Raw genomic sequence first — 27,088 nt, 5'->3', positions numbered from 1 at the left:
TAGTTAACAGCAACATACCAATATCGTTTCATCAATTGTAGCAAAGGCACCACACTAATAAAGGATATAAATAATAGGGGAAACTGGGAAGAGGAGGGAGTATGTGAAAACCGCACTTTTCAAACAACTTTTCTGTAAACGTAACATTACTGTGAAAAAATAAAGACTACTATTTAAAGAAGAAGAAGAAGAAGAAGAAGAAGAAGAAGAAGAAGAAGAAGAAGCAACACGCTTGTTTCCTTAGAATATAGTAAGTACTCAGAAATGAAAAAAAAAAAAAAAGAAAAAAGATGACCGGTAGGCAAGGAGAAAAAAAGAATAAAGTGTGTTTATTCCACAAAGAAGGAGTAAGTGATGTGTACGAAAACAGAGAGGAGGAGTGGGCATGGTGTGCAGGTTTGTTGGGCAATCGTGCTGAAAATGTTGGCAAGCAAATGATCATATTTGCTTCACAAAATGCTCCCTGAGCCTGCAGTGAGGAATATGGATTACAGCCAGAGCAAGACCACATGAAAAGAGACAAGTCAAGAAGCTATTGCCCTGGTCTAGAAGAGAATGAATGGGATCTGAACTAAGGTGGGAAGGGAGAGAGAAGCGGAGGTGCCTTTTAGGTTGGTTTGGATGGTAGAGTTCAAAGAACTTGATGGCTGATTGAATGTGTGAATAAGCAGGCACAGATTCTAGAATGCAGCATTTAGGCACTCCCAGCGGAATCTGAGCAAATCATGTCTGACTCGGGGCATGCATATCTCACCCCACCTACTGCTGAAGGATGAGCCTGATTTTTCCAGCACCAAAATGCCCTCCTAGATTGTTTGCTTGACACTTTGGGAAGTAGCATTAACACTTTCAGGTCACTAGGGGGCTAATCATAGCCATTTTTATGATTGTAAAATGGAATTGCAGTTCTGAGAGAATCATCCCTGCAGTTCACACAGGGTTCTTTCTTGGAAGAGGATTTTGCTATCTTATAAGGACAAAGCCATTTACGTTAAGACCATTCCATGAGGCCAGTATCATCAAAAACATTATTTTTATGCAGCTTTTGCTCTCAAATTCTGAGCCACCCAGCCCAGAAGTCCTCTGAATACTAAATCCCCTATTCATTGTAGAGGCTATGTGTTAAACTAGTGGCCGTATGAATGAATGATTAGAAAGATTATGGATGGACATAGATAGATAGACAAATAGAGATGGATAGAAATTAATGATAGCAATTAATGTTCTGTTTCCATAAACATGTTAATAATTTTAAATTTTTTTAATGTTTATTTTTGAGAGAGAGAGAGACAGAGAGCGTGCGAGCATGAGTGGGGGAGGGGCAGAGAGAGAGAGGGAGACACAGAATCCGAAGCAGGTTCCAGTCTCTGAGCTGTCAGCACAGAGCCTGACGCAGGGCTTGAACTCACAAGCCTTGAGATCATGACCTGAGCCAGAGTGGGACGCTTAACCAACTGAGCCATGCAGGTGCCCCAAACATGTTAATAATTTTAAAGGAAAATTACAAAAACAATTAATATAATTTAAAAACCACTTTTAAATTATTTTTTAACTGTTAAAGGAAAATGATTCAGTAACAAGCAAACTTAAATTTATTAAACATCAGCTACATGCAGGGTACTGTTTTAGATACTTACGTACACTACAGACTCACAGTTCTTGGCTGTGCCAATTTACATTCCCACCAACAGCGCACGAGTGTTCCCTTCTCTCCACACCCTTGCCAACAATTGTTACCTCTTGTCTTTTTGATGGTAGCCATTCCAAAACACATGGGGTGATAGCTCATTTTGGCTCTAATTTGTATTTTCCTGATGATTAGGGAACGTCTTTTCATGTACCTGTTGGCCATTTGAGGTTCTTCTTTGGAAATAGTATATCATATACTTGGAAGTCGCTGAGAGAGTAAATCTTAAATATTCGCACCACAAAAAAGAAAGGGCAGTTATGTGACATGATGGAGGTGGGGGTTTAAGCTATGGTGGTAGTCACTTTGCATGTCGGGGGGGAAACAAGCTCTCTCCTGGGAGCAGAGCTGGGGGATCTTTTCCCTTTGTATCCCCAGTGCCTACCGGGGAGGTAGTTGGTGCTCTAAAAATGTTTGCTGAATAATTAACACAGTATTTCACTAATTCTAGTAAAATCTCTGTGAGATGATATTGCTCTTCCCATTTCACAGCCATAGATATTGAGGCATAATTTAAATAACTTGCTGAAGGTTAGTGCAGCTCAGAAACAGTGGAAGAACTTGGACTGGAACCCCAGCCTGTGTGATCCAGAAGCATTGTTTTTCTCTCCACCATCATGGAGACGGCTCTTTGAGTGACAGAGTGATCCTACTTAACTTCGGCACAGTTCCCTAGTTGGGGACCAAGTTACTCTTTCAGACCATGGAAAAGTCTCATTATTTTGGCAGCCGACTTGTATGTGCTGGCTCTGACAATTTCATATCTCCATCTGGAGCTGCCATTTGAGAAGAATAAGCAGAGAGCCTGAGCCCAGGTGGCCCCAGCCTACCAGCTTCATGAAATGAACGAGATAGTGATTTTCATGACCCCTGCTTGGCAAGATGCTCACCAAGTCCAGATGTGCACCCTCCGCAGGGCACACTGTAATTCCTCACCCACTGGCCACCAGACTGCGTTCAGATAACCATGAAAATGATTCCCATTGATTCAGTAGAACCCAATTACACTGCTAAAGAGTGAAATGGAGTAGAAGAATGGCATTTGGAGGCAGAATTGTTAAGTAATAGAAAATAAATAATGCCAATTGACCCTTTAGGTGTTTGGTCAGACCCTCATACGACTGCTAAAAGAACGAATTCATTTCAGAGACTTGCACCTTCATCTCTGAATCACTGCCAGAGGTTATTAGCATTGTCCCACCAAGCTCTCCAGGAAGCACCCAGGCTTCATTTAGCTACTGACACTGTAGAAATTTGGGCTTCATAGAGAAAGTCATAAATATAGCAACACCCTACCCTTTTGAAAGGAAAAGATTCCTACTATTTGAACTATAAAGTCCATTTATTTAAAAGATCTGTCACTCAGATGCAATTTCAGTCACTTTAGGGTGGTCTTTTATGTTTTCCTCCTTTCGCACACGTAGAGAGGAGCTACGACCCTCCCACCCTTACCCATCTCATTGATGCCTTTAGAAAGCTGGAACCAGGCTCTGATTACAGACCTTTGTTGCCATAAAGAGACAACAAAATGTGGTTAAGGAAGAAGAAAGAGCCTTAACTATGAATTCTTTTCCGCTGATGGCTAATTTTTTTTCCTCTTATACCTTTCCAAAAAGGTGGCAAAATGACGTCTACTTACAGTGTATTTAATTGCAACTTTCAAAAGACTGAAACAGTACTACCTCACCGACTTCTCAGTCACAATTCAAAATGTTTGGAAAAGCAGAAGATGAAGTGTACTGTCAGCAGAAGGGGAAGACACTGGAATTTTGAGTAATCTGCCAGGTCCACTGATTATACTCCATCACAAAGAGGATATACCGGCCCTTGATTTTAGCGTCTGATTTCTATTCGGCTGGGGTCCTTTCATTACAAACAGGATTTCTCTCTGGGTAGCCACAGTATTTATGGGCTGAAGAATAGCAAAGAGCATTTTGTTCTTTTATAATGTGGTGATGTCAGACGCAAGTCATTTGATCCTAATCCCTACGTCCAGAAATCCAAAGGCACATTAAGGGTGTCACCCAAAGCTTCTTCCCAAACCACTGGGTATGTGCATGTCTACACCACTGTGTGTGCCTGGAAGCATATTCTTAAAGGAACACATGGTATAGTCATGTGAATAACAAAAACTGATGACCCAGCCATTAGATGAGAATTTACCTGCTTAGTTTAATTTTTATACAGACTTACTAAAAACGGGCACTCAGAATTCTCAAGTCTATTTCAGGAAGCTTTTTAAAATTCAGCGGAGTCAATTACTGAAGTTTGGGAAGCATAAACTCGAAGTCAGAATATGCATTACTCACATAACTCACATAACTGAAGTCCAGGAGCCATGCCATATTAGGGATAGCTCAGCTGTGTAACAAGGCTGAAAAACCTAGTCTTCTGCCCTGATGTCCTCAGTGTCAGGTCACCCAGACACTGGCACCCCTCTTGATTCTAAGAAGTGAAAGAGAAACAACTAGAAGTACGTTCACATCGACCCAGAGATTGGGGGTCAAGGGTGCTGAGAATAAATGGCAAATAAAACTGTTTTCCTATAAACCCATTAAAAAGGTGTGCAAAACTTATGATTTTTTCTTCTATAGCATTTTGTGAGAAATACAGGTCTTAAGGATAAGCAGAACCTTGAGAAATCCTCTGGGCAGCCCTCCAAAATGATACAAATACATCACTCCAGATAGATTTGAAAACATCCCATTTTATGAAGAAGAATTCCATAATCATCCTATAAAAAGAGCAATCAATGATACGTATTCCTTTTCCAAGACTTTGATTTTCTAAAAGTAGAGGGCATTCTTTTTTTTTTCAATTTTTTAAAATACATTCTTTTTTTTTAATTGTTTTTAATGTTTATTTTTGAGAGAGAGAGAGAGACAGAGAACGAGCAGGGGAGGGGCAGAGAGAGAGGGAGACCCAGAATCTGAAGCAGGCTCCAGGCTCCGAGCTGTCAGCACAGAGCCCAATGCAGGGCTCAAACCCCCACGAATTGTGAGATGATGACCTGAGCCAAGTCAGACGTTTAGCCAACTGATCCACCCAGGTGCCCTAAGGGCATTCCTTTAAAATACTTGGATGGCATTTAAAATGACACCATAGCATAGACTGAGTACTTTTGTACACAGCCCACATAGAGAGCTGTCCCCACTTCTGTTATCCCTTCCTTATTTGTCAACGTGCCTATTATCTATCTCTTCTAGGCAGCAAGCTCATGTAGGGGCTGAGACCATGTTTTCAGTCATGTTCATCTCTCTCTCCCCCACAATGCTTTCACATTGCAGGTCCCCAAGAAATAATTGTTGAGTATACAATATGTATTTCAGATTGAGACTAGTGAATTCAAAGTATTCTGATACAAACAATATAATACTTTCATATATGAAGACACGGTACTTCCTCACTGTTCGCTGGTTTTTCCTAGGAGTGTTGATGAATCTGAGCTCATGCCCTATGAGTCTATGAGGGTGTGGTAGCGTTAGCCTGGATTTCACAAAGTGCTAGCTCTTCTGAGACCACACTGTCACCTACGAGCAGAGTGACTTTAGGGAAAGCTTTTGACCTTGCTGCGTCTTCCATCGGCTGTCAGATGGGATTAATACTGCCTGAACAACTTCCCTCGCCAATTTGTTGGGAGAAGCCAATGAGATCACAGGTATGAAAGTGCTGGGAAGGCGTGGCATGAATGAGGTGATGGTTAGTCTGGTTAGGGGCCCAGGATATGAAGAATCCCTGCCACCCTGTACTTTTCAAAGATAAATCATCTTGATGGCAGACCCACAAACTCACAAGCACTGAGAAAGGGCATTAAGGCGTGAGCTGGCCTGAGGATCTGAGGGGGCAGTTGTATGAGAGCACACATCATCCACACTCAGCCTGCCCTGACTGCAGTGATGTGTCCTGGGCCCCTGACCATCGGATTTCCAAACTAAAGGACCAGAACCCAGATAACAGTCCTACATCATGCCCGGTAGCCTTCAGCTGCTGCCAACACAATCACCTGATGCCTCTTGTGATTTCTTGTTTGTATAATTTCTAGAGATTTCTGGGCAAGGCTGTGAGCCTGTATGTTTTGGTAATGGGCCTATTCATTGGAGCATGGAAACCAATAACTCTTTATGATCAGTAGAAATCCTCATCGCCTTTAAGTCTATTCAAAAATCATTTTTATCGTAAGCTTTCTGCAGAGTTTCTCATTCTAGTAAAAACCTACTCCGTTTGGGAGCTTTATAAACTTGTTCCTATTACTGCCATAGAAGGCTTCCTAGGACATTTTCCATATGTTTTAGTGAATTATTTTTTCTTACATTGGTCGAGTATTGGGATCCCCGACGTACTCCTTTGACAAAGCCAAAAGGAAAAGAAAGCTGCTCATTCACAAAGTTACAGGAGAGTTTTTAGAATTGGAGCAAATAACTCAACCTTCCGTGAGTGTGCATTGTAGTGGTAAATCTTGCCAAGTGCCAAGTGCCTAGTGATCTCTGCTGCCTCTCACACATTGTGAAACATGATTTGGGAATATTTCTCCCCAAGAGCTTTTGCCATAAAGTAAAAATAATCTCAGCTGCCCGCTAAGTAGAATCTTACGAAGAGATATTCATTATTCATGACTCACTTTTCTCTAGTGCTGCCCACCAGGGATCTCTTTCACACATAGGTACTTGTGGACCTGATCTTCTGAGAAGAAAGTTTTGGGAGAAAATAGAAAAAGAAAGAAAGAAAAGAGCTGTCCTCACAATGTTATGCCCTGCTTCATAAAATGATTGGGGAGGGTAGATCTGTTAAGCTACAGGAACGACTCTGGCCTGTGTGAGTGTAGCACATAGTGGGGAGTCATATTTGATCATCATAATAATACTCTGAGAATAAAAATCAAGATAGTAGAGTGACGTCTATAAAAACCACTGTATTATATTTTCACCCAGCAGAGAAATTGAGTGCTTGTGGAAAGTCTTTCATTTCAAAGGACTTTTCAACATTTTTGTCTGGGCGAAATGACGATTTCTAGAGTTTACAAATGCACAACTTGAGTTATACATTTTTAATTGACTCTGGGGGTAGTGTGATGATCATTTATCTTCCACGATTTAACACATTTCATCTGTTTTGCTATTGACATGGGCAGAATGTCCACCAGCCACTGTTTTTACATTACTTAGGCTTGGTGGTAAGGGCTGCCTCTGGGGCATAATGATGAGAATATGCTTGCTTAGCCCTCTGCCTCCAATGTTGAAAAAGAAAAAATGGAGAATCTTTTTAAATAGAATTTAAACCCATGAGTGTTGACTGGGAGCAGAGTGCAAGCTTTAGGCTTTTATTTTTTTTTAATTATTCTTTCAGGTGATTATTCAATGTCTTAAGTTATTGGATTTCTGGGTCTATTTGATTTCATGGCCAAAAGATAATTTGGCTTTTTTTCTTCCTTATCTCTGGGGGAAGGGACTTAAAACACACACACACACACACACACACACACACACACACACACACACACTGGGGTGCCTGGGTGGCTCAGTCAGTTGAGTGTCCGACTTTGGCTCAGGTCATGATCTCATGGCTCATGGGTTCTAGCCCCACTGTCGGGCTCTGTGCTGACAGCTCAGAACCTGGAGCCTGCTTCGGATTCTGTGTCTCCCACTCTCTCTGCCCGTCCCCCACTCACAGTCTCTGCCTCTCAAAAAATGCATGAAAACATTTTAAAAATTTAAATACACACACAAATGTAAATGCTTAAAAAGAAAATGTTGCATTTTTTTATTTTGTACCAGTCATTCAAATATTCAAGGATTTATAACAAAAGGGGTACTAGACCACCCACCCATACCACTGTTTCTGTTTTTAATTCCTTACCACATTATTAACATTTCCAGGCTTTTCATTCAATGGATAGGATTCATATTTTATATTTGTGGTAGGTTTCCTTTTCTGGACACAGTATGGAATTATGTCATGGCTAATGTTTGTCATATCTGAGTTTTCATATCTGCCAAAGGGTAGTTTACTTGTCCCCTACATTGCTTTCACTTATCCGTTCTAGGTATCGAGAATGAAAAGTTCCTGCCCTCAGGGAACTCACAGACAATCAGTTTTCAAGTGGTTTGATAGAAATGAGCATAAATTCTGAAGAGGACTATAGTTTAGACCGGGCACTGGGTATATGCATCTTACACTCTCCTGGAAGGCAAGAACTGGCCTTCTGATAAATGTGCTGAATACACACACATGAAAAATACTTCCTAAATATTGCACATTGACCATTATGCTCATTCTCAAGTTTGTCCCTGTGAATCTATTTAAACCTACTGAACTGATCTTTATTTAAAACGTACATATACTCCCTTTTGTCTCGTGAAAGTAATTAAGATACTTTAAGTATCTAAGATGACCCATCTTTCTCTTTTAATAGCCTTTATCCCGAGACATGTTTCCCCAAGGATTTTAATTTTATTATGTGTAAAGAACAAACCCTACCTGTTGTGTGATTAATATAAGAGTGCACAGGACTTTTAATAGCTCTGTTAATGGGATAATGAATAATGTTTGTTTCTAACCAACAGGATATCTGCCTAATTCATCCTAATTTATTAGCAATCTAAGATCCTTGCTATGACTCAAAATTAAAATAACATGCTGTTAAAAGTAGGAAAACAAAGCAAGATAAGTAATTCCTTTACCAGTTAAGAGCCACATTCCTGATGCCTCTTATGAAAACCTAAAGGAACTGATGTTAGTTAAGCATATATTATGTATCAGGACATCACGCCTGATGCTGCCAATATAGTGACTGATGTGGTATTGTCTTTCCCCCGGGGAGCTTCCAGGCTAGTTCAATGTGAGAGTGTTAAAGAGGACAAACATAATAATTAGATATGCGATCAGTGAGATGCCAGTATATGAATAAACTCAGTGAATCATGAAAAGGAGGGATTCTCCCAGAATGTGGTCTCTGCGAAGGTGTCATAAAGGACCAGATATTTGCATCTGGCCTTGGAGGATTTTATAAGATCTATAAGAATAAGGGAATAAAGGGGATCTTGTGCAGTGGGAACCTCAACTGAAGGTGGACAGGCATTGAAGTGCATGTCCCATGTTGGAAGCAAGTAGACCGTGAGCTTCCTGAGGGAAGGAGGCCCATCTTGCTCACCACTCTACACCCAGTGTCTAAAACACTGCACAGTGTAAGTGCCAGTATATGTGTGTTGAATTAAGTGATCTGATTGTGTTGTGATTGAAGCTTCAGATATAGAGGCTGAGAGTAGCCCAGTGAACAGGCTGTCTCAATACTAAAGAATCTTGCAGGTTGATACTGAAGAGTGTGGGTTTTATTTTGTAATGAATTCAGCACCTCCCAAAGTATACTCCTTGAAATATCAAATCTAAAGGATGTTAATGAGCATCACTCAACAAAAAGGTGTTGTTGTCAAATCAGCTTGGGAGATACTGGTTTAAACAAAGTGAAATCAGCTTCTTCGCTTTTACTTTACTCTGATCGACATGCAGCGTAAAGCTCCAAGAAAGTTGTATGGTGCCCTTCAGACTCCAAGGATCCTGGACTCTCTCTTTTAAGGCAAGCGCATTGCAGGACTGATGTTCTCCATGACACATTTTATAAAATTTGCTTGCAGCAGTGAGCAACCATTGAAGTCCTCTCAGCAAGGGGCTGACATCATCTAAATTTCATATTAGAAGATTTTCTGGACTTCTGCAATATGGACGGTGATGAGACAAGACCGGAGACAGGGAGACCAGGTTGAAGACCAGGGCAACAGTTTGGGCTGAGGTGCTGAGAGCTTGACCCCAAGAAGAGAGAAGAAAGAGCTAAGAGATACAATTGACGTTTCAGAGGCAGAATTGTCTGGGCTGCTATTAGAACTGGATAGGATGTAGCCTGCTCAGGGACACCTGGCAGAGTAGATCACAGGGCACTGAATGGGGCCCACGATCTTTGTTACCAAGCTGGGCCTCCAGGCACATCCTGAGGAGGGACACCTATTTCTGATTCACAGCCAGCAGTGTCCCTCATTAATGGCTGATGAGCTATGGGAGGAAAGCAAGAGAAGGGTTCAAGATGATTCATATTTGTTGTTTAGATGATTATAGGGCTAAAGATGCCTTAATTTTTTTTGAAACTTCTTTTTGATTTTTATAAAATGATAGTACCTGAAATCAGAGTACCCGGAGAAAGGAATGATATATGTGTCACTCTTCTTACTCCGAACGGTCTCTGCCAAGAGCAATGGCTTTACCTGTGCCACACATTGAAATATGCATCCTAGCATTACAGAGAGATTTTTACCAAGACCTTGAACCAAGGGTTAAAGCTCAAATGTCTGCAGAGCCTACTCTGACATCATAAATGAGTATGGTAGAGCAGGCTGAGCTTTTGCATATGAAGCCTACTGGAATCTACTTCACTTACAAAAAGAAATATGGTCTCTTCCATTTGTCTTTGAATACGAACTTCTCCATCTATCTTTTAGAGCCATTTTTGATAAGAATGTGGATTGTGAGGGCACCTGGGTGGCTCAGTCAGTTAGCCATCCGACTTCGGCTCAGGTCATGATCTCACAGCTTGTGGGTTCGAGCCCCGTGTCAGGCTCTGTGCTGACAGCTCAGAGCCTGGAGCCTGCTTCGGATTCTGTGCCTCTCTCTCTCTCTGCCCCTCCCTGGCTTGTGCTCTGTCTCTCTCTGTCTCTCAAAAATGAAAAAATGTAAAACATAAAAAAAAAAAAAAAAAGAATGTGGATTGTGAGAAGTATTTCTCTATTCCAAGAAAAATCTCTGCACAATATTGATGATGAATGACAGCTCACATGTTGAAGCATCAGGAACACAATAAAGAGCGGTAGGCCCGTCCTGATTTTTCAGGAGAAGCTGGAAATTTGAATTTTTATATGAAACCTCTCTCTTTATAAATGTTGGCAGAAATTTCTAAAATACACTGCATGGGCCCCCCAAAAGCCTATCTCTGGGCCGCCAGTTTTCATGATCTTTACCTTGGTCCATATGTGCTCTTGTCCATACACATGGGCCTATTTTTTTTAGGTTGATAGATTTACAATTCATTTTTTTGAGGCAGATAAGGTGCTAAATGACCTGCTAAGTTGCCAGGCAAACCCGTGTTGAATTGCTGAGAGAGGTAACGCCGTTTTCCGGAGCTAGTAATTAGAACAATGTCTTCATTTATTTATTTATTTGCATTAAGTCTTTATTGTGGGAAGAAAGACAAAAAACCTGGTGTCGGGTGGAAGTGTTAGTGCTGAAATTCAAAAAGCATCATCAGTGGAGCTAAAGGTATGAGCGTCCGCCACGATAAAAGTGTGAGGTCCGGTGCCAGGAAATAGGGAGGCTACCAATACACCATATTGTAATTCGTACCTGGGGGATTCTTTCACGGAGAGGGGAATGTGGAATCCTATATCGACTAAGGCCTGGATGTCAGGGGAATTACGAAACAGTACAGGGGTATTTAGTCCTGGGGCTCATGTGATGTCACCTCTGAGTTCATAGCAGAACTTTCTTAATGGCCCACATGTGAGCACATAGATTGGACCCATCTGTTTGAAAGGGTGAGTTAGCACATGTGTGGTAATCACCATCATTCTAAAGAAACTTTGAGGAGGTGTTTAGTTCCTGCTGATAGGAAAGATTAGAATCAAGCAAGTTTTATGAATAGAAAATGATGAGCAGATGAGCCTGGAAGGAAATGGAAATGCGATGAGATTAGTAGCTGATGTATACCTCTCTGCAGGCAAAAAAGCTTTAAGAGATGTCAGGCTGGGAAATACTTTATTTCCTGAAGCACAAAGAAGAGATTTGGACAAAGCTATAATCTTAGCAGCCACTACCAAAGTGAATTGGTCAAGGATCTTTCTAAAAAAGCTGCCATTTAGAAATTGCTGGGTCTAAACATGGCAATGAAAAGGTACCTTCGTTGTCTTGAGATGCGAGGGTTACACATGCCTCCAACCAACAAACATTTATTGAGAACCCACTATGTGATAGTGTAGACTAGCCCATGGAGTGGCTCACAGACTTGCGGGAATCCATGCCCTGCAGAAGACAGACCGCGAGTGCTCAGCAGGGATCTCTGGGTGGATCATGGGCAGACTTTGTCCTAAGATTCCCCGATAGTGGCAGCTTGGGCGAAGAGAGAGATGGCAATAATGAATGACACAGTTCAGTGGCCCCAAGACCTAGGTTCCATGGTTCCATAGATCACAGAGCACCTCTAGCTTGTGTTTTTAACTGTTTAGGACAAACGAACTTTCTGAAAGATAGTTCAGGGTAAACTCTCATCAGATTTATATCATCTGTTCCCCAAAGATTGCTAATTGTAGCATTTAGTGAATAAATTTTCTTGTTTCCATGCCTTTGTAAATGTCCTTCCATACACAGAAGGGAATGCACCCCAATTCTCTTCAAAAAGCTACCCCCCACCCCGTGCCTCCTAGATTCACCTCTTCCCATGATGTTGCCTCCACGCCTGCCTTTCTTTTTTTTTTTTTTTTTTTAATTTTTTTAATGTTTATTTACTTTTGAGAGAGAGAGAGACAGAGTGTGAGTCTGGGAGGGTCAGAGAGAGAGAGAGGGAGACACAGAACCTGAAGCAGGTCCAGACTCTGAGCTGTCAGCACAGATCCGGACGCGGGGCTCAAACTCACTAACCAGGAGATCGTGACTTGAGCCAAAGTCGGATGCTTAACCGACTGAGACACCCAGGTACTGCATTTCCTTGTTTACTTTCATTCCTCATCGCTTCCTTTTTATTATTTCAAATGAAGTATGTAAAATAAGCCTGTCCACAAAGGTATTCAACCCAGTAAGCATACACGTCCTGAAATATCTAACTTCCTGAAACTGGAAATAGCAGAGACATGAATACTCCACCGCCCAGAGAATATGTCCCTCAACTGTACCTAGGGGACAGCAGCGTGGGATGGGGAAGGCAGGATGGTAAGTGACTGGAGGACCTATCCATCTTCAGGTGATTTCTTAATGCCAAATTATGGGTCAAATAAGAGAAATCACATGGAATAAAGCCAAGGGCAGGTGGTTTAAACCTGGCTTTTTATTTCCTTCCCTCCATGGAAAATATGGGTGATAGTACAGGTTAATTTTAGTTCAGTGACTTCACCTTTCAGAAGGTTTATCTTTAAGAGTTGTTCCTCCTTAGAGACCTACCCTTTAATTTACTGTTTGTACGTAGTTTTCTTTCTAGAAATGGCAGGAAGCACTTGCCTTTCCAGCAATGCAGCCGTCTGAGCCCACCAGCAGACAGGTCTGAATTCCAGCCGCCACGTTAATATCAACCCCTGAGTATAACTTTGAGAAGGTCGTTTCTCTATTCTCCGTTTGCGGAGAGGAGATAAAGTTGTTTTCAACTTCTCTGCTATCGTGGGAGGATTAAGTATTTAATGTTTGTGAAACATTTTGAAGATAAAAAGTAAACATAAAAACAAAACATAACATCTACTCTAGACACATTTCTTCCTTTTTTAAAGGGTTTAGCATTCTGAAAAATACCTAAATTAAAACCTGTGCAATATCGAAATCACACAGCTGAGAACGTATGAACAGTAGGCCTCATTTGAAGCTCAAAAGGCAGCTTGGAATCCTGGAACCAATGTCTTGGAAAGATTAAGGTTATTGCTGGTAATATGATGTTGGTCTAAGAAGCCCATCTGTCTAGACCTGTTTCTTCATCTGTAAAGCAAGTGGAATGAACCAGAATACTATCTAAATTCTCACTTACTCATGAGTTCTCTTCACGTCTAGTGACTCTATACTTTCCCGATTATAATAGGGGCAAGTTTTCCCTTACTCTGAGGCTCTTTGGTGCATGTGAGAATGTCATAGGGATAAGAAAATATTCAACACTCAGTCCCTTCATCTGTTTGCCTACCTGTGTGGTGACTAAGAATGGAGACATAAAGGGTAAGAACATTGCTACCCATAACTGGTCTTGTAAGAAAATAGTGAAAATAGGTGAGCATCCTCACTGGAATTAATTGTCAACAGCCATAGCATCTAAAATTGTATGCATAGAGGGGCGTCTGGATGGCTCAATCAGTTAAGCATCCAAGTCTTGATTTCAGCTCAGGTCATGATCTCACAGTTCATGAGTTCAAGCCCCACTTTCGGCTCTGGGGTGACAGCACAGAGCCTGCTTGGGATTCTCACTCTGTCCCTCTCTCTCTGCCCCTCCCCTGCTCACATGTGCTCTCTCTCTCTCAAAATAAATAAACTTTCTAAAAATAATAATAATAACATAAAATCCTATGCACAGAAAGTGTGTCGTCTGGATCCAGTGACCTCCCTAGGCATATTGCTTTAAAATACAATCAGATCCAAGAAAGGATAATGTTATTAGTAATTTGTTATGGGGCCTCATAACCTTTATCCCGTTATGGTGCACACAGAAAATGATTATATGTGTACAATACTTCTAGGTTAAGAGAAAGGCTAACCCCAGCCAGAGATCACCAGCCGTGGGGGTCCAGCTGTATGAGGTCACACTCATCTACCCAAGAGTTAGGAGGTTCAGTATCACAGTATATCTGAAACTTATTTGTTACATGTGGTTGGAAGCTCCGCCTTAGTTTAAATGGCTTTACCTTTAGATTTCTTCCTTACACAAATCTATTAGGTAGGCCTTGAGACGTTTGATCATGAGATGGAGGAGGGAAAAATAAATACCTTTGAGCTTTGTCTTCTGCTTGAGAAGAGTATCAGGTGCAAAATAGCTCCTGGAAATCAGGAGACTCAGAAGAAGGAGAGTTGCCAGGATAGGGAGAAAGTATGCAGCAGCCAAGCGTGAATGCCGAAATACACCGCATTTGGGGTGTGATCAACCTAGACAATGGCAGATGGATCTGTAGTAACCGTGCCCCATCTCCGACGTGCTGAGGTCCCACCTGCAACATGAAGAGTAAACTGTTGGTGTCTTGCTAGGATGTGCTGAGAGCATTGATAGGGCATGTTTGAACTGTGTTCAGAGGAAGAAGAATATGGCCACACCCACTAGTTGGGGCAAGCATTTAGGTAAGATGCAGCATAGGGTAATGGTTGGGGGCACAGACTCTGGATCAGGTTGAATCCACTTCCATCGCCTTTTTGTGCCTGTTTCTAACCCATAGTATGGAAATAATCACCCCGTCCCTGCTTCCCCCAGGACTCATGTGAGGATAAATGGGTTAGTATCTGTTAAGCACTTAGAAGAGGGCCTGCCCAGAGTAATGACTTGAGCGCCTGATAAGAAGAGATAGCAGGGAAGTGAAAGCCCCCCCACTCCCTCCTGCCTCCCCGCTCCTTTATTAGGGAGAAGGGTAGAGCAGATTTTGAGCGGGGACTAAAGATGTAGAAGTGTAAGAAAATAGCAGAAGACGCAGCTGCACTACATAAGTTTGGGTGTTAAGTCAGAGAGCTGGAAGAAGTCGCAGCTGCCACCCAAGACCTCGTGGCAGTTTTTAAGCAATTGAGGAGAACAGAAAAGGTGCCAAAAGACCAGAGACAGTCAAAGATGGTCCCAGTTTTCAAAGGAGGGAAAAGCTTGACTCTCGAAGCACCACTACAAGCTTGGTGTTGATCCACAGCCATGTTTGGGGAGGGAATTTTCAACAGATGGTTACCAGATGCTTCTACATAGGCTGTTTAGGTTAGGGAAAAGAGCATGAGCTGTGACGCCAAATTGACTTGGGTGAGAACCTGTGTTTTGTCACTTACTGGCTGAGTGGCCTTGCAAAAAGTTCCTTAACTTCTGAGCTTCACTGTCTCTAGCTATGGAATAGAAGTGGCAATGTCTTCCAGGTTCCTGTAAAAAAAAAAAAAAATGTAAATTACTATGCAAAGGACTGAGCAAAGCAGGCAAAAGAGGCAGCAGAACATAACGTAAGGTTTACAATAGAGGTCAGCAAGGGGCACTGGGTGGCTCCCCTTGGTTAAGTATCTGACTCTTGATTTCAGCTCAGATCATGATCCCATGGTCCTGAGATCGAGCCCTGCATTGGGCTCTGTGCTGACAGTGTGGAGCCTGTTTGGGATCTACTCTCTCTTTCTCTCTCTCTGCCCCTCCCCTGCTTTCTCTCTCTGTCTCTCTCTCTCAAAATAACTAAACATAAAAAAAAAAAAAAAGAGGTCAGCAAATTTTTTTACATAGAGAGCTGAATAATAAGTATTTTAGACTTTGTGACTCTGTCACAACCACTCAACTATGCTTTCATAGCAGGAAAGCAACTATAGGTGATATGTTAATGAGTGGGCGTGGCTACATCCCAATAACACTTTATTTACAAAAATGAGTGGCCAGGTTTGACCCATGGGCTATAGTTTGCCCATCCCTGGTTTAGAGAAACAAACTGCCAGGTTTAAAACAAACTCTGCCACTTATGAACACTGTGACCTAGGACAAATTCATAAATTCAGTTTCTTTATTGAATAGGTTTAATAATAATACCTATCTCATGAGATTGTTTGAACGATTAAAGGAATTAAAGGAAACAATTAAAGGAACAGTTAAAGGAGCAAGAGGTGTGCCTCTCTCAGTTGGTCCTTGCTGCTTGGTGAGCTCCTGAATAAATAACTTTTTAATGTTTATTTATTTTTGAGAGAGAGTACAAGCAGGGGAGAGGCAGAGAGAGAAGGGGTAGGGGATCTGAAGCAGGCTCTGAGCTGACAGCAGAGACCCGGATGCGGGCCTCAAACTCACAAACTGTGAGATCATGACCTGAGCCAAAGTCGGACATTCAACCGACTGAGCCACCCAGGCGCCCCTCCAGTAAGATGAAATTTAATAGGGACATTTAGAAAACTCTGCTCTTAGCTCCGCCCCAAAACAAACCACACACTTAATAGTTTATTGTTTTTGACAAGAAAAAGACCTAAATGGTTTAATTCGATCATATCACAGAGCTGTGTGCTGCCCCCCACCCCCACAACTACACATGATCACAGACGGAATAAATAGAGGTGAGATTGTCTCTAGTACAGTGGAGGTAGTTTGCACAGGCCTGAGTAAGTGTGGTATGTTGTTGTTTCATTGTTTTGTCCTGGCCATTGTATTTCAAGAAGCAAGCTGATATCTAGGAAAACATACTGAAAGAGGTAACCAGTGTAGTGAATAACAACTCATTATATGCAATGAATGACCTGAGAGATGATTATATAAATTAGAGCTTTTCAGTCTGAAATGAGGATTCTAAAATAGCCCTATGGATTTTATGAGTATGGCAGTTTTAAAATGTGCCCCCCCAAATTAGGTAATTATTTAACCCTCCGTGCAGCTACATGTGAGGTTTATGCCCCCACCGCCCACCCTGCTTAAATCTGGACTCTGGGACTGTTAGCCAATAGAATGTGGATCAAGTGGGGCACCTGGGTGGTTCAGTAGTTTCAGCATCCAACTTTGGCTCAGGTCATGATCTCATGGTTCATGAATTTGATCCCCACATTGGGCTCCAAGCTGACAGTGCGTAGCCCGCTTGGGATTCTCTCTCCCTCTCTCTGCCCCTCCCCCACTCATGCTTTTTCTCTCTCTCAAAATAAATAAATAAACTTAAAAGAAAAAAAAAAAGTGGATCAAGTCATGCTGTGCCAGCTTCTGGGCCCAGGCCTTAAGAAACTGGCACTTGCCACTTTCTGTCCTTTAGCCTACTTACTCCTAGAATCCAGCCACCATGCTGCAAGGAAGCACTATTGTCCCAGCCAATGGCTACCATCACCCAACAGAAGTGTCCAATGACTTCAGGCCCAGTTAGCTGCGACTGTGATTGCACGAGCAACTCCAAGTAAGAACTTCCCCACTCAACCCCTGAAATCAGGAGAGATAATAAAAGCATTATGGTTATTTAAGCCACTTGGTTTTGCATTACATAGTAGTAGATAACTGGAAAAATGTGGAAGAGGAATTTGATTTTTCCTGTATAATTTTAAAAAAAGGAAAACTAGTCTATGGGAAGCTGCAAACGGTCTAGGCTAATGATTCAGGTAGATTCAGGTTCGCTATTAAAAAAGAGCTTTGAATAAAGCAAACCTATCAGACAACAAATGAGCTGCTTCATAAGGCATTGACTTGGTCTTACTGAAAATATCCAAACCGAGGCCAAATGATTGCAGGTATGGAATAGGATCTGGGGCCTGTGGGAAGGGTAAATTTAGTATGAATCCATGTTTTCTGTTGATTGGTTCGTTGGTTGGTTTATCTCCCAATGTACCTTGAAAAGAGTTTTGTAACTAGAAGGCACTGGATGAATATTTCATTTATTTAATAAATATCTGTTGAATACTTACTGTATCTGTTGTGGCAGGCACTAGGAATACATCTCTGAACAAAATAGATGAAAATCTATGCTTTATGGAGCTCATATGCTGATCGAGGAAGACATGCAATAAATAAGAATATGAATTAAATATATATCTGATGATAAAATGTCAAGAATAAATATAAAGTATAGGAAGGGGGATATGTAATCCCTGAAGAGAGGTGTACAACGCTAAGGGCAATGGCCTGGAAATAGCCATTTATGATGAATTAATAGGTAAGGAGAATGCCAGAATTGAACTCTCCATTTTAGAAATATTAAATATATTTTCAGATACTCTCAATAATCACTGGTGACAAAGCAGGGGACAAGACACAAGGTCTCCACACTCAGGCAGCTTCCATGCTTATATTCTACCATGGGGAGAGAGAGAGCAAATATAAATACATCAAGTAATTTCAGTGAGTAAGAAGCATGGCCTTCCACCAGCTGCCATAACTCCAGAATTCTCAATGTCCATCCATTTTTCGTTTTATAAAGCTTTGCATCTTTCAGAGATAGGCTTATAAACATGTTCCTCTTTATGGTTTTATTGTTATACTCCACTGGGTCCTGTTGATTTCCTCTGGTTCTGCCTGATAGACACAAAGCCCAAGGGCATGAGAGAAAAATGAAATGGGCTGTACTGTACTTTTCAGTGGTAGTGAACTATTTGTGATTCCTTTTGTTAGGTGCTAGCCAGAAGCACCTAAAGAAATTAATCTTTCAGGTTTTTGATTAATTGCTGAACCACTGATTATTGATCAATGGTGAGAACAGAAAATCCACGTTGAGATGACTCAGTATTCCCTGTCAGATTGTGGCAAGAAGGGATAGTTTCAAAACAATAGCTAATTAATGGAAAATGATGCAGAGGAGTAGATGGTGGGGATTTATCTCAGTTAGTTTTGCTTTAATCTCCAGTGCTGTTACTCCTTTTCCATATAGACGAATTCCACCTGGTGGGTTGAGGCCTAAGGCAACATCAAGTATGAAGCCTAAGAGACTGATTGAATCATTAACGATTCCTATTCCAGGTACAAACGTAGCTGGACACATGAGTGGGTCTAGAGAAATAAAAATGGAAATGAAGACTTTGAGGTCAGAAATGACGTAGTTCAGTTCAGCAAGCATTATCAAGAATACACCAGGTTCCAGCAAAGATGAAAAAGACAGACTCCCTGCCTCTGAGTGGCTCACAGCATACTGAAAGAGCCAAATACATGAGTAGATCACTTCAGTAGATTGTAGATAAGTGTTCGCAATGACCAGCACGATTTTGGAAGTGGCTAGAAATCATTATGGGTAATCATGGGATTGGTAGTGTTCTCAGTGATGCAGGTTGGGTATGAACCCCATGGTGCAGGGTTAAAATTGTGTCTAGTTCCACCCGACCTCCATTCACAGACTCAAAGCAAGAAGCACTTAGGAGATCATATGTTATCAGTCTCTTAATTTCCTTCAGATGAAGAAACAGACTCTTCAGTGTCTAAATGTTCTCTCCACTTATTATCTTAGGGACAAGTTTGGAGTAAATTAGTTCTTAATTTCATTTAACGATGTTTATTTGGCACTTAGGGCTGTACCAGGTGCCAGAACACAACAATGAGTAACAGTCCCTGACCCAGGGTTGTTCTAGAAGGATTGAGTGGAGACCAACAAGAAACAGAGACTTGAAAAATGCAGTTGATAGGGGTGCCTGGGTGGCTCAGTCATTTGAGCATCTAACTCTAGGTTTCAGCTCAAGTCATAATCTCATGGCTTCGTGGGTTCGAGCTCCACATCAGACTCTACACTGGCAGCATGGAGCCTGCTTGGGATTCTCTCTCACTCTCTCTTCTCTCTGTGCCTCCCCAACTCGTGCTGTCTCTGTCTCTCTCAAAATAAATAAGTAAACTTAAAAAAGAAGAAGAGGGAAGAGGAGGAGGGGGAGGAAGAGGAAAGGGGGGTGCCTGGGTTGTTCAGTCAATAAGTATCTGACTTTGGCTCAGGTCATGATCTTCTAGTTGGTGAGTTCAAGCCCTGTGCCATTCTCTGTGCTGACATCTCAGGGCCTGGAGCCTGCTTCAGATTCTGTGTCTCCCTCTATCTCTGCCCTTACCCCCTCACACTCTGTCTCTCTCATAAATAAGCATTTAAAAAATATTTTTTTAAAGAAAAGAAAATGCAGATGATAATTAGTGTCCTAGAGTTATGCACTCAGTGTTTTGGGAACATGGTGGGAACGCCTCCATCTGTCTGCAGGAAGCAGGAATGACTTCACAGAAGGAGTATTTGAATTGCAGCTTCTAGAATGAGTCAGGTATATTCCCAAGACTGGGCATTCCATGGGACAAACAGCTGTGAGTGGAATAGTGGTGTAGAAACATGACGTCCTCGGAAACCTCCCAGGCTCACAGTGTAACTGGGTATAGAGGCTGAAAGGGGTGGATGATACAAGATGCTAATAAGTCTGGCCAGATCCTTGTCCTCAAGGAGCCCCTGAAGGGTGTCATACAAGGTCAGTGGCATGATCAAATTTTTAAGGCAGCAATAACACTTTACAACAAGGATGGAGGCAGGGAACCCAGCAGGCTACTGTGGTGATCCAAACAAGCTGCAGAGGAGGCCTGTCCTGGGGCAGCATGGCCAGGAATGTGCACGTGAGAGATACCTGCTTGCCTCCAAGCTTGGTTGGATGCTGATAGTTAGAGCAGAGACTCTGGGTGGATGCCCAGGGTTCTGGGACAGCCCAGGGTGTGAGCAGGTAGGAATATCATTCACTGAGAATGAAAATAGGAGAAGGGGAAGGTTGAGGGTAATGATTTCAGTCGGTGACTTTTGGGGTATTGGGGGTAAGAGGTCCAGAGAACAGATTGCTAGTAAGTAGTTGAACATGTTGGTTTGGTATGGGGAAGGAGACTAGGATACAAGAGTACATACTGGGGAAGGATCAGCTATAGGCGGTGGAAGAAACTGTGGATAAGGAGATGGGGGAGTTACAGGATGCCTGCATGGGCTGAGGGAGCAAAACAGCTGGGTGCTTGAGGTGAGGCGGGGCCCACAGCTGTGTGGCTACCACCCTTCCAGGCCTGTAAGCAGACACCGGAGGGCCTGGGTTTGCAAATCCAGCTGTCCTCCAAAAGAAAGCGTTTTTACCGCAGCAGGATCCTCAAGTGAGTGTGAACACAGCCAAGAAGGTCTCTCTCCTTTCTTTGGCAGCCCCCGGCCCCAGCATAGCCCCAGAGCCCCTCACAGAGCCTGCTGCAGGGCATTTATGGAAAAACAAGGAGGTGATTTTGTGCACAGTGAAGGCAGTGGGAGTTGTCTGGATTTGGAAAGAGGCTGTTCGAGGCGAAAAGAAAAGCAGACAAGCTGAGCGGCCAAGAAATCAGTGTGTTTTGGTCAACATAACTCACCCGGGAGTATAATATTTTACTTCAGCAGCAACGGCAGAATGTGCCTCTTTAAGAGCTCAGTGTGTCCGGGAAAACCTCAAGAGTCAAAATTCAGCCCTGGCACATATTGGTCCTGACGTGTTTCTTTTGTGAAACATAACAAACCAATTGGGAAAATAACTTTAGAGGGAAACTTGATTGATTTTTCAAAGAAAGCAAGAACTCCTATGAAAATTTATCTTAAGTCTATTAAAGCCATTCTCCTAGGCGGCTTGTAAGAGAAACTAAACTAGATTGCCGTCCCATTTTGCAAAAAGCCTTTAATTTGTTTTCCCACATTTTTGGCCTTTGTTTCCATTATTCCTGTCAGTTGCTTTATTAGGTGAAAAACTGGATGACCAGGTGCTGTGATTCACTGTTGTTTTTCTCTTATTGGTGCCGAGTACGTCTTTATGTTCCTTCTAGCCTCCCAATACATATTTTGATGTAGTAAGCTGTCTTATTCCAGGTAATGATTTAAAGACGAAATATAGGTTCTTCCAGGTTTGTGGTCACATGGAATATTAAGAATTGCGAAAAATTGAATAATATCTGGCTTGGCACTTAGTAGCAATGGGACATCTATTTACTCATCTGTACAGTGGGAACAAATAAACCTCCACTTCCTGAAGAGGGTGTTTGGGAAAGGGAATGATACAGCGCATGCAAGAGTGCTTTATTAACTGTGTCACCATCTACACAAACAATTATTAATATGATAGTAACTATTACCACTATGCCCAAAAAGATTATTCACACTAAGACTCAAAGACTTTACATAGGCCATGTAAATTCTTTATATACCTGCTCTTCATTCGTTCCTCTTTCTTGGTCTTCCCAGATACTCATAAGAATAGCATCTCAGAGATGTGGGAAGAAGTGTCCATCCCCCTCGGGTTTCCCAGAGCCAAGAAAAAAAAATTATTTTGCTACTGTTAAAAATATATTGTGACTGTCAAATGCACTTACAATGAGCCATCAAAATTATGAAGCGTATAGCTCAGTTTTCTTTTTGTACAGTGACAATGTAAAACTCACAAATTTTACATGACCACGGAAACGGAAAAAGAAAAGGAAGTGAATACTGAAAGAATTTAGATGGTGATACCATTGTCCAAGAATTAGAAGAAATACCCACTGGTTAACATATAATAATGATTATATATTGCTTTTTGTGTCTCTTAGGGGGGCATATTTTATGTCCACTAAGCTTATACAAGCGGTACATTTTGTAAAGTCAATGGTATTTTTCCCCCTCTCCACACCACAGCACAATGGGAGCTCTGCCTCCCTCCTGCCCTTTCCGCAATGATTTCCATTACTTGATGTAGGGCAATCCTTACTTTTACGGATGAACTATGAAAAGTTATGCATTGACCATGAACTACACAGGAATAAGAAAAGTTGAGATGCCCTAAGGCATAGGAGAGACCTTTTGTGGGGTGGGCAGAGGGAAGAGTGGCAAGAAAAGTTTTTCTCCGTTCTGATTGCAAACTGCTTTCTCTTTCAAAACTCAGGTGACTGTGACAGATGGCGGTTCCTCTCCAAAACAGTCCACCATTTGGGTGGTGGTTCAGGTTTTGGATGAAAATGATAATAAGCCCCAGTTCCCAGAGAAGGTCTACCAGATCAAGCTGCCAGAACGTGATCGAAAGAAGAGGGGAGAACCCATTTACAGGGCTTTTGCGTTTGATAGAGATGAGGGCCCCAATGCAGAAATCTCCTACAGTATCGTGGATGGGAATGATGATGGAAAGTTTTTTATTGACCCTAAAACTGGCATGGTTTCTTCCAGAAAGCAGTTTACAGCAGGGAGTTATGACATCCTAACGGTAAGATTTTTCTGAACCTCAATAACATGCATGGGGGGTGGGAGTTACTTTCTTATTCATGTATATTCCTTTGAGTAATAAATCTTTAGAGTAATAGTTTAGAGTAACAAGTTTGGAAGGCTGCTTTCTGTCTCAGTGATATTTTTAAATAATGAGATCATTTCCTTTGGTTGTATCCTGTCAGCAAACCTCCCCCATTCCCAGTACACAGTCTGTACTCAACCACACTTCCTGTAGCCTTACATCATTTTAAGGTACTCAGCATAGATAGAAACTGAGGGTAGAAGAATAGCAGAATGAAATATCACATCCACCACTCAACATATCAGTCACTCAGTGTGTCCCCAACACTTCCCAAAGAGACAACTCTTGTAATTGTTGACAGTGTGATAGGACATGAATTTAGCTGTGTAAATTGTGAGACACAGACCACAGCTATGCTTGTTCTGCAAAAAAAATGAAAACGCTTAAGTTAAAAAATGACTACATTTTTTACCATTAGAAAATTAAAAGCAAAAACAAAAAACATGAGTACTATCTCAAATAGAGATTTAAATTCCTGTATCTAAAATGCCAGCCTGCTCCCACCACCCCCAACCACTTTAGAAATATAGCACCTATGCCAGAAAGGGGACTGGTCATCCTTACAAGTGATGGGCACTTTCCAGGGTCCCAACAAGAGTTGGTCAAGAGTTAGAACCATCTGCTGTCCTTCTCTTAGTTAGTTTACAGCCTTCTCTGCTGTATAAAGTCAGTCCTTGATGATTTTAAAGGATGGTCTGAGTCCCTTGATTTGTCTGTTCATTCTTATGGTGTGGACTTGGTTTTCTTTCCCTACTCAATAACATACTCAGAACAGTGGGCAGAGAAAAGTGGATAATAAAATACTAGCTCTGTGTCTGCCATTAGTAGCTCTGATATAATGTGTGCTACTATAGTTGTGTGAGATTTGACAATGGGAGTCTTTAAGGACTGAATGGACTATAGTAGAAACTGTTGGTGCCTCACACAGATCCCCTTTACCAGGCTGGGGCAGCTATGCCCCAACTGCTGTGCATGCTGGCTGCTAAGGGCTCACAGATGCCCCCTTCTTGAGACGATCATCCTTGGCTAAACTTCTTGTCCCAGGAGATTCTCCACTCCCGCCCCAGCCCAGCAGCCCATTCCCAATGAATAACTGACACAAAAGTCTAGCCCCTTGCCTCCAGATGTCTCCAACACAGCAGTGGGATTGATGATTCAGAACTCCCCATGGGATCAGGCTGAGATTAAATTTCAACTGAGACCACGCCTTTACTTACCATCTTTCTCTGTCCATCTGCTTCATTCAGTCCCTTTCTCCTGAGAACACTTCCCCAACCCGCAAAATGACGTGTACTCAAATCCCTGTCTCAAGCTCTGTTCCCAGGAAACCTGACCTAAGACCTGTATCTTCAAGGGGTCTTCAATCTCACAGGAATTTTCTGGGGCAAAGTGATCATCCATGAACATATAGCATTTGGGTGCTGTAAGTAATTGCTGTTTTAAAGGCTGTAATGATTGGCCATGCACCTATACATGTTATTTTTAATATGTGATATTTAAAAACTCATTTTTAAATTTCCCATCAGTGGTTTTTGCTTGTTGGACTTGAACCCTCATTGAAGTCCAGGACACCATAGCAGTTGACCCTGCACAGCTGGGTGAGGAGACATGCTTTCTTCAGTTCTTAAATAAGATCACAGAGGAGGGTCATTGGTACCCCTCCTCCCTATCCTGCTGTCTCTGGGAGCCCATGCTTTCACCAAGAGAGTCCTTCACCCCTTCAGAGTTAGTGTAACTCAAAGGCTTCTGAGGCAGTTAGAGCAAGGCTGCTGCCTCTCTCACACCTAGCCCATCACCCTCCTGGGATTCTGAGTGAATAGAGTGCTTCTCCAGAATAAAGCAGAAGGAAGGAGTGCACAACACAACCACACACACACACACACACACACACACACACTCATCATTCACACATAAGGATTCACAGTACACTTTCTTCCCTTTCAAGAATCACCACCGGAGGTATAAGGAATCAAATTAGCTATTCCTGTCTATGTCACTATCATCTGTGCCCATAAAACACTAAAAATGATAAGCGCCGCTTTTGCTTTTCAAGTTGTCCACATCTGTAAAGTTGGCAGTGGTTCAGATCACCTTCTGGTGAATGCGGTGTGGGACCCCCAGGTGACTGAGTTGTCTCCCCCAATTCCTGAGCTCATTCTCCCCAGATCCACTCTCCCTTCCCTTTGCTGACACTGATGAGGATGGATTCTTGGGCCAACAACAGATGTGTGACAGACCTAGATTTCCACAGGGATCTGACTGAGCTCTAAGACCTCTTTCTCTGTTCTCTCCGTGTGAGTAGATAAAGGCAGTGGACAATGGGCGCCCACAGAAATCCTCCACGGCCCGCCTCCACATTGAATGGATTAAGAAACCACCCCCTTCACCTATACCACTGACTTTTGATGAGCCGTTTTATAACTTCACAGTAATGGAAAGCGATAGAGTCACCGAGATTGTGGGGGTGGTGTCTGTGCAGCCAGCTAACACCCCTCTGTGGTTTGACATAGTTGGTAAGTTCGAGTCCCCCAGAGCAGTACTGGCCAACGTAATCATTGACTGGAGTAACTAGCAAAAAAAAAAAAAAAAAAAAAAATCAGAAACAAAAACAAAAAAAAATGCAAAAAATTTAAAAATTAAAAAAAAAAAACAACCACTAACAATTAGTGCTAAGACAAAAAGATATATAGTGCTGGAATGCAAAAGAGCCAGTAAAATGAATAATCGACCTGTGCTTTCGTTCCAACTCTGTAGCTAAGCTGAACAGAAAGTGCTCTCTGGCTGGATTTTCCATAGTATGTTATTTACTGCAATCTTAATGTCTTTCTGTGTGTCATTTAAATTCTATTGTCACACTTGGCTAATCTCATTTCTAAATGTATTGATGGTACTAGACTTTGCTGTCCTTCATTTCTCTCTTTTTCTTCACCTTTTTTCTGCATTCTGTTCTTTTTTTTTTTCTGCTCCCGACTGCCCTGCTTCAAGGTGGCAAGCATGCTCGAGAGATGTTCTATATTCTACAGACAGCTTGTGGGCAGAACTGTTCAACAGAAGGTACCCTTAGTGCAAACACATTTGCTAAAATACAGCTATCCAATCTGCCTTTTACGGTTTTTTTTTTTAAGCAAATTAAATTACATCTTTCATAACTGCCTGTGACAGGCTGAAGTGCAGCCCACAGATTTCATACATGCCTCTAACAACTATTGCATTACTCGTATCCACTGACTCCTTTGTTTGAGGTTTGATGGGGTTTGAATTTGGGGGGAGGGGTGGTTTCGATTTCTTTAAAAAGATTTTTTTTCTCTTTGCTTTTGAGGTATATGGGCTTTTTGTTGTTTTGTTTTGATTATTTTGTAGGTTGGGTTTTTGGGCCTTTTCCGATTGAAAAATAAATTAAAATTTATCCCAACACCTCTGTTTTGCCGCGGTAGTGCCATTCATAGACCAAAAAGCTCCACCAAGAGGGGTCCCTGGCTGCCATCCACAAAAGTAAAGACAGGAAATGGAACCCAGATATATAGCCAGTGAGAGCTTCCTACGAGAACAGAATAGAGAAAGCAGATGGAAGCCTGCAGGACAGACCTTGGGAGCCAACCTTTAAATTCTTTGAAAGAAAATGAGCAAGCAGGCTGCAAAAGGAGAGGGCAGAACAGCAGCCCTGCCCTCCACACATAGGCAGGGAGAGGTGGTGCAGGGGAAACCAGTGCTGAGGATGGCGAAACAAAACAGCCCCTAGCCTGGAGGACAGAACGGGGAGACTGTGCC

General features: G+C 42.1%; 1 protein-coding gene and 1 long non-coding RNA gene across 2 annotated transcripts in view; one reads left to right on the top strand and one right to left on the bottom strand.

The window, feature by feature from the left end:
- LOC122231475 (protocadherin Fat 3-like) overlaps positions 1-27,088 on the top strand; it is a 266,472-nt gene that overhangs the window by 207,107 nt on the left and 32,277 nt on the right. Inside the window, exons 4-5 of the mRNA XM_042959600.1 lie at positions 22,922-23,236; positions 25,623-25,833. Of these exons, the coding sequence (XP_042815534.1) occupies positions 22,922-23,236; positions 25,623-25,833 (526 nt within the window). The remainder of the gene's footprint in view (positions 1-22,921; positions 23,237-25,622; positions 25,834-27,088) is intronic.
- LOC122231081 lies at positions 11,725-15,493 on the bottom strand. Its single transcript, XR_006208209.1, has 3 exons — positions 15,416-15,493; positions 14,390-14,607; positions 11,725-11,830 (listed from the first exon to the last, which is right to left on the bottom strand). It is a non-coding gene; the product is annotated as an uncharacterized LOC122231081 (long non-coding RNA).

This window comes from Panthera tigris, chromosome D1 (assembly GCF_018350195.1).
Source record: "Panthera tigris isolate Pti1 chromosome D1, P.tigris_Pti1_mat1.1, whole genome shotgun sequence".
NCBI lineage: Eukaryota > Metazoa > Chordata > Mammalia > Carnivora > Felidae > Panthera > Panthera tigris.
This window is presented reverse-complemented; position numbering and strand designations above follow the sequence as displayed.